Below are 11,355 nucleotides of genomic sequence, written 5' to 3'. Positions count from 1 at the left end.
GCTATTTATCTACTTTTTGACTAAAAAACCCATCAAACACATAATGATCATTGATTATCGCTATGAAATGCTGCCTTTTGTCTCTAGTAGGTTTCATTGCTTTTGTAAAAAAAAAGTATATATTTATTATATACCCTAGACTTAAAGAGTATAAAAGAAATAGTTAAAAAAATGTGATCAAGTACCGCTAAAAAATAAAACCCATTTTTATTTAGCCTTAACTATTCATTATTTTGGTATATGAGCATTTTGCTTCCAATATGTTTAAATGGAATAGTGGGGTCCTAGGACTGTCTTAAGAATGAAACTTTTTAGCGCAATTATAGCTTTTTTTTTGATACTTAATATACATTTTTAGCAAATGCGTTACTTATAATGTCCTCTTGTGACTTCTTATTGCTACTTATAAGGGAAACTATAACATATGGCTCTAAATCAGTTGGGATCGTTGCATTTTCCAATTTATTGGCAAGGACCCAGTATCGCTTTCTTAATAGAAAAGCTGCCTGTTTGGGCTGACGGTTGCGTGTGAATATTCCCTTTTTGTTGCCTCCTACTCTTGTAGTACCTAAAATTATTAAATAAAGTACGGGATTAAAATTACATTTTTAATAAATTATTATTTCATAGTTTAGTAAATGTATAAAGAAAAGTAGATTCTTAAATAATTTTGGGCTATTAAAAGTCAGAAAAATTAGTGAATAACACAGGTGTAATTAACGAAGAATTTTAAAATTTTTGCTAACAATTTCTAAAGATTATTACTGTTATCTAATATTTCTTTTGAAAAAATTACACCATTTTGTGTATTTTTCAGGTAGTTTAGGTGCAGTTGATTTTTTCCTGGCAATTCAAGCGAATTTTTTATCATTCTAAAGCAAATGAAGCCAATCTCTAAAGTTTTTAAGAAGTTGATGATTTTATGCGCACTTTATATTTTTTTCTTTCTTGCAAGCATTTTAATTCCTTTTCTTATTTATATAGTTAGCTTTCCAGACAGCATATTAATTTACGGGCTATTGGCATTTTTTCATTCTTATAGGCATCTTAAGCTATTCTCTTATTTTTTTCCAGGCAAATAAAGCTATTCAAAAACTTTTCAAACATTTTATATTTTTAGGTAGGTTTTTTTTTAGACGCTATGTTTAATTTTTTTCTTCAAAGAAATTAAGACATTTTGAGACATACATATATTTTTTTCTTGCATTGAAATATTTCTATCATATTTATATTTCTCTCAGAATAATCAAGGCAATTTATTAGTTTTCCAAAATTTATTAGTTTTTACTATTTTAATATTTATTTCTTTCTTCCCGGTATTCCAAGCCATTTTGTTAATTTTTTGGTCAAGACTGTATAAAAATAGCTAAAGACTCCATTAAAAATAAATACAAATAAGGACAATTAGTTTTCAAAATATAATTAAAATAATTTGTCAATGTGCTTGTATTAGTTAAACAAGCACATTACAAATTCACCAAAAAACACATTAAAAGTGCGATAATTTTTCAACATTTCACCAATGCTCTATTAACAAAAAAAATAACTTTAAAAGTCTAAATGTTTAGACTTTTGACTAAACTTAGATTTTTTGTAATCTTTAGGAAAAAATTGATGCACCAATGAGATGTATCAATACTCGATCTATTATAGTATCTAATATACCAATAGTGAAATTAAAATAATCACTCTGGATACATATTGATTATATATTTTTTTATTAATGATATAACATCAATATGGGTTTCCGCAAATTTAAATATTGCAGGTCCATTAAAAGAAATTAAAATATAAATGCATAAAATGCATATATACAAGCTACCTTATGGATAAAATATTATAAATATTTAAAAGCCATTAAAATATTTAAAATTCAATAGGATTTGTAAATGTACAGTATGTAGATTTAACTACCTATTTAATCTAAGTTAGTTAATTAATAATAGGAATATTTTTTGTATTTAAAACTTCAAACAATTTTGCGAAAGAAGTTGAGCTCATTTATTTTCAACAACTTGTTGTTAAATTTAGATTTTAATTAAAATTATAATAATTTTAGATAAAATGAAAACCGTTGACATCTAAGTTATGCTTTGTTTTATTAATTTCTTATTTATTTAACTATTTGAGTTTAAAAACAAAATTATTTTAATTGTATTTAAAATATGTTTAATAAATATTTACTAAAAATATGTTTTTTTTTGTAATTATTTAATTAATTTTTGATGGTCTACCGATTTAATTTATTTTATTTAAAGTTTTTAAGTTGTTTAAGGTGTTTTTAGTACTACAAGGTAAAAATATTTATTTAGCAAAAAAAGTGATGCATTTTTTAAAAATCCTATTTATCCTTAGCAATAATGATATTAAGGGCTTTTGTGCTATAAGAACAAACCATCGACATTAAAAATGCGATGGAAGATGTGCAGAATGCTGTCAGGATTTGAGTTCTACAATACCTTAAGAAGCAAATAATTGCAAAGATAGATTGTTAGTAAATTCAGGCAAAAGTTATAAAAGGAGCACCTTATAGGTTTCACGTAGAGCCATTTTTTAATAATATGCAATTTTTTTAAAACGGTAAGCTTTGCTGACCTCAGGAGCATTTCTTGTAATCCAGGGCGTAGGAGAGCATTATTACTGTAGCGACGTAGTTAATTAGCAGAGGGCGGTAATTGACAAGACGAACATGGTCTTGATAATAAGAATAATCATACAATAGCCCAGGGCTAGTTATAAATATGTTTAATGGAAAAAGTAGCTAAGGGGCCTCATAGTTAAGATAAAGAGAAGGCTCATGTTTGCTTCCCACATAAAGAAATTAGCAGAGAAACCTGCGGTAGCGACCACGAATCTTTCTCGTGTAATGCCTAGCATTATAGAGAGAATGACATGCAAGGTGGACTAAATAAAAAAAGAGAAAAGAAGAGTATTTTTGAGTGTCGTTTACTTCATAATCTGCAGCTTGGTTTCACACAATAAAAGGCAGTAAGGTAAGGTAAGTCTGAAAGTGGTGCTTTGTATATACAGCCTCACAAAAAGCCGTTTTAGCATCAGATATACCCCTAATAGATCTGGCTTGAGAAGGAAGCAAGGTATTCAGTGGGCTGTAGAGGTATCACTTTCTAAGAATGAATGGCGAGAAGTATTTCTCAGAAAACAGCTAAAGGGTAACAACCAGGAAACTTCCAATTGGTGAAATTACTATGGAAAAATAGGTAAAACAGGGAGTTTGCCAAATTGAGTTTTTACTTTTGATCTTACTCAAACTGTGTCTGGATATAAGAGCTGATTTGGATTTTTTTAGGATGTAAGAAACTTTAACGGTGACGCGGTATTAAACGATAATATTCCACTACATAAAATGGAGTCCACAGAGGGCAGTGTTAAGAACCTGGATTGGATGTAAGAACGTAATAGAAATATTTAACCACAACCTAATGACAGGCACAACAAAACGTTAAGATAATCTAGATTGGCCATCGACTGATAAAAAAGATGTGCTATAAGGTGGTTCCATCGACAGTTCCCTGAGGTGCAATAAAATGAAATCCTAGTGAGTAATTATGAAAATGGAATCCTGTTCCATCAGGGAAAAGTAGTACAAGTATCTATTGCCTATAGAAGATTTCCCACCAAAACATACTAACGTTAAACGTAAATTTTAGTAGTATCTTGTTTTTTTTAATTAGCATACTTACTTTGATCCGTTTTAAAGTCAGCAAAGTTCCAAATCATTTCGCCAATAAACCAGCCTTCACTCCTAAGTTCATCAAATGCTTTAAAATATTCGGCCATTACGTCAGTTTGGTATTCTTCAGACCATATATAAGACGGTAGCTACAAAACTAACTTGTAACAAACGTTGACTATTTTAGTGTAATGAGTATTTTTTTCACAGTAAAATGAGCAGTAAAAACGTTACAATACGTACGAAACTTAATCCCTCTTGTGAATCTGCTCCATACTCCGTAAATAAAACTGGCTTCTTATGTTTTTCATGCCAACCTCTTGCTAATTTTATAACATTTTCGTAAATGGCATCCGTTTGGCCAACATCCACGTACCATCCCTCGTAACGATTTACTCCCAATATATCTAAGAACTGACCCTAAAAGAATCATATAATTCATATAATGAAGATATAGAATTCATATAATGAAGCTAAAGATAAACATTTTGTCTTTGGCTTCATTATATGAAATATAATATAATTTTTGTGAACATATGGCAACAGCGCTAAACCGTTGACCTTAAACCTTAAAACTCAGATGAACTAGTCTTGATTCGTAGCCAACATTAATGCGTTGTTGCCAGATAATGTAAAAAGTGGTAGTAAGTGAGTGAAAAAAGTACTAATTTTTAAAATTATTGATAGACACTATGCTTTTATTATATATAACTAATTATTCACTATCATATTTGTTAAACCACATAATATTTTTCTATACTTACAGAATATTCTTGATCATATGTATAGTAATTAGCAATGGTGATAGGTCTAGAGATATCGGATTGCTTGACATGAGCTGCAACATTTCTTAAAAAAAACAATCAAATAGCTTTTTTAATTGTTTCATACAAAATTTATTTACTATAATTTGAGCTTATTCTTTTTCTTACTTGTAGTATTCTTCCGAAGCAATTTCGTATGTGCTTGGTTCATTAGCAATAGACCACATAATAACCGATGGTCTATTTTTATCTCTTTGATATAACTCAGTCCAGGATCGTTTGTGATTCTCCAATAGTTCTGTTGTAAATGTTCTATTAACAATAAAAATTTAAAATAATAACTTTTACAAAGATTTTTTAAAGTTTACTCAAAAATTATGCAGCGTAGAATAATGTCTCCTATAATAGTTATTAATATATTATATTTATAATTAAAATTATAGAACTATATAGCAATAAAATTAAAAAAAAACTAAATTATTAAAAAAATACTTTTTTATGTCACCTTTCTATACTACTATATAAATTTTCTGGCACTTGTATTTTCTCATATGATTTGACCAATAAAAAATTTAAAAGATACGATTTATTTTGATTTTAGTATCGCACTTAATGTTATAAAGATTTTTCAACGATTATTTATTATGTCAATATAATATTATTAAATCATTTTTAGGTACTTAGACTAATACAAGGATTTATTGTTGTTTATGTCATGCTTGAGTCCATACATTCTTTGATGTCATAGTAGGTGTGATGAATTAGGATTTTCTAGATATATTAGATCTAAAAATTAACTTGTATTAAAAATTGTTTCTCTCTCTCTCTCTATCTAAAATAAATATATAATTTCTGTTAACATATCGAAAAATGTTACACCTAAAAAATTCAATAACATTTTAGATCTTTTAGGGCTATAGAAAATTTGACTATCTTGTCTATCTATTATTATTATTATTATTATTATTATTATTATTATTATTATTATAAACATTTTTAAAGCATTTAATTTTAATAAATAGTTTAAAGAAACATCAAAAACAGCTGGTAAATCTTAATTAATATTATTCTGGGATAATTTAAACTCAGGTGATAAAAATTAATAATAAAATTCTCGTCAATATAAAAATGGTAAGCACAATGCTTTCCATGATAATGATATCTAGAAGTGTAAAAAATAATAAGTAAGGGTCCCAAAGTGTACCCTAAAACACCCCACTTTTAACTTCCAAGGGATCAGGTATTTTGTTATGACACGCTAAATGCAATTACTCAAATAAGCTAATATAATGAAATAGTGACAATAAAATTTAGTGGATTACAGAATCTAAAGCTTCTGCAACAACACCAATACAGAGATCTTACCATTACCCTGAACCACAAATTAAATAAAGGTAATAGTTTAAATTCATTTTAGACTATAAATTTTGATGGCAATAAATTAGACATCTACTATTCGATACCCCACGAAAATATGTCTCAATACCAGTCACCGCTTTCATTTAAAGTGAATTTTGAAAAGCAACAAATAGGAACTGAGTATGAAAACTCTAGATCATACTCTGTAGTCTCATCAACCAATATACAAGTTTGTATTGAGGTTAGGATCTTATTATTAAAAATCAAAAAAAAGGACTCTTGGGTATGTTAAATTGTTTTATGATTTTAGAAACGCTAATTATATTGAACTAAATCATTTACTTGCTTTTTTTAACTGGCAGCATTGTTTGGCTAATAATTACATTACATTAAAAGGTCAAGTGGAATCTTCTTTGAAATGTTAACTATAGATGATGAAATTAAAACATCTTTCACACCTTTGCTATACTAACTATAATAAAGACACTGATGATCATGCAGTAGAAATAATACAAAATCCTTTTAGAAGTTTATAAATGACAAACATTCCAGTCGTAGTTCTCTGATCAACTGAGCAAAGTTGTTTAAGCAGTATTTTTAAACTGCTTATGCTAAAAGTGATGATAATGATAATGGGCCCTCCTCCAATTTTTCTTACCATTAAGCCTTACTATCAATATATCTTGTAATGTTAATTTTATTAAATGATTTACCTATCATTAGTGTTTATCAAAATATTATTTAATTGCCTAATAAGCTTGCCCCAGGGCCTAATTATAGTACCCTTAATTATTATTATAAAAATGGCTGTGTCCCATTGTCCTGCCCCTATTTATTCAATGTAAAGCTCTTTACAGACTTCTAGTATTCCATTGCTAAGGAAACAGTACTATTGTTCCAATATTTAAAAATGTCCAAAAGTATAAAATTGAAAACTCCAGAGATATATACCTTTAATCAGCTCTTCCCAAGTTATTTAACTGTATAGTTGCAAAACAGTTACCCTAATTCTGCAGACGTTTTTTATCTGATTCTCATCGTGGTGTTTGCCATAAAAGATCCACTGCAATAAAAGTGTTACCTTATCAATTTGATCTCTTGCTTCTAATGGAAGAACGTAAGCAAGTAGATGTTACATATACAAAATTTTCTAAAGCATTGGATCAGGTTGATCATAAGGTTTTGTTTGGGGAGCAAGTTGTCTGTGGGTTTTCATACTCAAAATTCATAACTCAGTTAATAAGTTTATTTGAGGGGCGTTTTCTGAGAATCACGATCACTGAATTCACTTCAGATAAAAACATCTCATTTTCTTTATGACAATAATATTCAGACTTATTTCAAAAACAACAAATAATAAATACCTAAAATTAAGTGGTGGATCCTGTTAGTGGTCGGAAGCTTTTGCAGGATGACTTAGGATGACCCTTTCACTTGAGCAGCATAAATAGGATTTTGTCTAAATATCAATAAACATTATTCCATTAGCTATACTTACAAATTGAATTGAATTAATACCAAGTTTACAATAAATAACCATCCTATTCAGGGTGCCTCTTCTATAAAACACCTGGGTGTCACTTTCGATAAGAGGTAGTCTTTTATGGAGCATAATTCTTTAATATTCTCTGGTGGGATTAATCTTTAAATACAATTCTATGATATGGTCTCCTTATCACCAAATTCAAATTAACACCCTTTGAAGGGTTTAACATATACTCTTGATTAGCTCTCTTGATAAACTCTTTGCTTATAGGTCTCATATTGTCATTATTGATCACGACTACAGTTTTATTGAGGATCATCTGGTTCTGATGCAAGTCGTAGGAAAGTCTGTGGTCCAATGTTCATCTTCAAACTTGTACGTGGTGGTACTGAGCCTCTATTTCTTTTAAGTTGTAAAACATTTATTAATTTATTATTCCCTAAACAACATCGAATCGCCTTAATAATGGCGAACAAAATCTGGGAATCAAGTACATTAGAGGAGTGCCCAAGATCGTGCCGTTGAAAAATGTGAGGTCTCAAGATGGTGATAACAACTCAAAAAACGATTAAGCTTCTACTGCCAAAATGTTGGTGGTATGCGCACTAAAATTGAACAATTTCATCATGGAGTGCAGCTGTCTGACTATTCTGTCATAATCCTGGTTGAGACTTGGTTGAATAAGGATATCTCTGATAGTGAAATCCTTGTGCCTGGATATACCATCTAGCGCACTGACCGTAGCCTGGAATCAAGTACAAAGATTAGAGGTGGTTGGGTGCTTATAGCAGTTAGTAATAAATTTGGATCTAGAAAAATTGCTACTCGTTACACCTCATTGGAGCAAGTATTTGTAGAAGTAAATATTTGCAAGAAGTCATTTGTTTTTGGTGGAGTGTATATTCCACCAAATGCTACACGCGATAAGTACGAGTTACATGGGATGTCAGTTCATGAAATCTGTGAAAGCTGCCAACAATCATCGATGCTGGTGTTCGGTGATTACAACCTACCTGAGGCGGTTTGGTCAAATAATGTTGATGGGGTTTGTGTAGCTTGCAATGAACACTATCCAGCCCGAGTATTAGCTAAAATGTTTTCTTATCATAATATGTTTCAATGCAATAACGTACCAAATAACAGAAACACATTTTTAGATGCATAATGTTATTATCATATTAATATTCAAACTGACTCATCTTCACTAATGCTTGATGAATTCTATTTCGATTTTCGGAATGCCAACTTTGGGGCTATTCACTTTCATTTGGGGGCTATTGATTGGAGTATGAATTTTAATGGGTTGAATGTTGATGGTGCTGCGGGTACATATTTTACAGGATTGCCTTGATTTGTATGTTCCTAAAAAGAGACTAAGATCTTCAACTTTTCCTAAATGGCTTAGTCCTTTACTTAAAGACTTAATTTGTAAAAAGAAGGCTGCACACAGGAAATATACGTCTACTCCCTCATCTAACTCTTATGCTCGTTTTTCGACCCTTAGATCTCGATGTAGAGTAGAACACGATCGTTGCTTTAGTGAATATATTGGTAAAGTGAAGAAGTCAATGGTGAATGATAGTCATTACTTTTGGAGGTTTGTTAATGACAAAAGAAAGAGCAATGCATTTCCAAATTCGATGTTTTTGGGCCGGGAAATGGCCGGGAAATGAGTCTAGAGAAGCAATTACTGATTTGTTTGCAAAGTTTTTTGCTACAGTTTACGACAACTCTACTTATCCTATTCCTGATTCTCTTGAATTTGGTTTCCAGAATATTATTGTTGGACGCTTCACTCTCTCGGAGGTATTTTCTAAGATTCAGAAATTACCTAACAAGTTTATCTGTGGGCCGGGTAATATACCTAATATCTTTTTAAAGAACTGCATTTATACAATTAGTAGGCCTCTCCAGGTGATTTTTAATATGTCTTTACAGGAATCTACCTTTCCAGAAGCTTGGAAGCACAGTTTCATCATGCCGATATTTAAGGCTGGCAATAGGGAGGATATTGCCAATTATCGTGGAGTATGTATTCAAAACTCATTTGCCAAATTGTTTGATAGTTTGGTTTGCGATCAGCTAACATGGCAATGCCACGGAATCATTGGTGAAAAATAGTCAGGATTATCTTCTGGGAACTCCACAACCAGTAGTTTGGTTCAATACGAGTGTGATCTGCTGGGGGCTTTGGAGGGGGGGTTCAGACTGATCTTTGATAGGGTGAACTTTGGTCTCTTGCTGGCCAAGTTGGAAAGTGCTGGTTTTCATGACTCCCTCTTAAAATGGCTAAAGAGTTTTCTGATAGGAAGAACTCAGAGTGTGAAGGTGCATGGCTATACTTCTGCACCTACTAATGTAGTCTCAGGGGTTCCTTAGGGTTTTCACTGTGCCCCTCTGCTCTTCAATCTATTTGTGAATGATATTGTTAATGTGATCAATCATAGTTCTGTAAGTATGTTTGCTGATGACTGAAGCTCTACATGCAGATTAAGCAGGTGAATGATATAGCCAAACTTCAGGAAGACCTTGATGCTTTGTGTGAGTGGTCAGTGATGAACGGATTGAGGCTCAATATTTCCAACTGTTGCTACATATCATTTCATAGAGGTTCGAGGAGATTCAATTCTACATATAGTATCCTTGGTAAGTCCTTGCAGTATGTGAATGTAGTCAAGGATTTGGGCGTGTGGTTCGATGAGCATATGAGATTTGTTCATCGCATCTCTAAAATAACTTTAAAGGGACTAAGAGCGTTGGGTGCTGTAAACAGGTATAGTTCACATCTCTCTCTACAAGCCTATAGACTCCTTTATGTCTCACTGGTTAGATCTAATCTTGAATTCTCTTCAGTAGTGTGGTCTCCTCTATATCAGAATTCAATAGATATGATTGAGAGAGTGCAAGATGGATTTTTACGGTGTGCTGCATTTAGAATAGGCATTAGCTTTGACGAGTACCATCGTGAGGACATGAGAGTAAGACTTAACCTGGATACATTGGCTAAAAGGCGTGTGAACGCTGATCTTTGTTTTGTCTTTAGGCTGGTTAATGGCATGATTAATGCTCCTGACCTTCTTTCTAAAGTGGGTCTTAATGTTCCAAATAGAGCTCTACGCAATTTCGACCTTTATCATGTTCTGATGCACAGAACTGAATATGGCCGTCATTCTCCTATCCATAGATCTCTGAGTGTCTTAAACGCTCATAACATTGATTTATCTAGTATGTCACTGTTCGTTTTTAAGAATAGCCTGAGCACACTATGGCTGTAATGGTGTCAACTCAGTTCTTAGATATATATATTATATATATTTATTTACAATTTTGTACATTTATTTTGTAAAATGGGGATTCCCGTAAATTTAATAAAATAAAACATGTCAATTTCAATATTACTTTTCATAGAACATTCTATGGAATTCGTAGCCATTTCGATCATAATATGAATTTTCTAAATAAGCATCCCCTGATATTGATATTATGATTCGAATATCAATCAGGTAAAGAAAAAATATTGCTTTGTAATAAGTTGTAGTTAGCTTAGTAATTGTGTTGGTATATTATGATTTTATATGTTTTCTTATTGTTAGTGTTCTCTTATCTTAGATTGAGTATTTTGTATTGTATCATTAATACTGTTAACCATATTTTACCTTTATAACCTTGTTTAAAGTGTGTAACATTTAATGGGCTTATCCGTGTATTCAATAAAAAAATTCTAAAAAGCCCAACAGTCAAAAGTTGTTGAGAGATCAAAGTATGTAGTAATTGCATACTAAGCTCCCTTAAAGGCTTTCACCATAAACTGCTAGAATTGAAAATATTACATAATTTACACAATTACACATGTTTTACACAATTAAAATAAGAAACGCTACATTCTTAAAATTTTTGATCAGACTTAAGAGTGAGATAGCAGTACAAGAATAAGACTTTAGGCTTCTCATTTTATTCCTATATCACTTTTTTAGTTCTATATTACTACCTGAGTCTTCTAAAATATATATATTTTATATAGTTTATTTATTTACAAATGCAAAGTACTATTTGAT

General features: G+C 31.0%; 1 protein-coding gene across 1 annotated transcript in view; it reads right to left on the bottom strand.

Annotated features, from left to right (window-relative positions):
* Positions 1 to 308: 308 nt before the first annotated feature.
* Positions 309 to 11,355, bottom strand: part of LOC126741345 (beta-glucuronidase-like) — a 28,196-nt gene continuing 17,149 nt past the window's right edge. Inside the window, exons 8-12 of the mRNA XM_050447741.1 lie at positions 4,624 to 4,767; positions 4,456 to 4,540; positions 3,935 to 4,111; positions 3,702 to 3,840; positions 309 to 568 (exon numbers count right to left, since the gene is read on the bottom strand). Coding sequence (XP_050303698.1) covers positions 342 to 568; positions 3,702 to 3,840; positions 3,935 to 4,111; positions 4,456 to 4,540; positions 4,624 to 4,767 — 772 coding nt within the window. The 3' untranslated portion in view covers positions 309 to 341. The remainder of the gene's footprint in view (positions 569 to 3,701; positions 3,841 to 3,934; positions 4,112 to 4,455; positions 4,541 to 4,623; positions 4,768 to 11,355) is intronic.

This window comes from Anthonomus grandis, chromosome 10 (genome assembly GCF_022605725.1).
Source record: "Anthonomus grandis grandis chromosome 10, icAntGran1.3, whole genome shotgun sequence".
NCBI classification, from domain to species: Eukaryota; Metazoa; Arthropoda; class Insecta; order Coleoptera; family Curculionidae; genus Anthonomus; species Anthonomus grandis.
The sequence above is the reverse complement of the archived record's forward strand: the minus strand, read 5'-3'. Positions and strand labels throughout refer to the sequence as shown.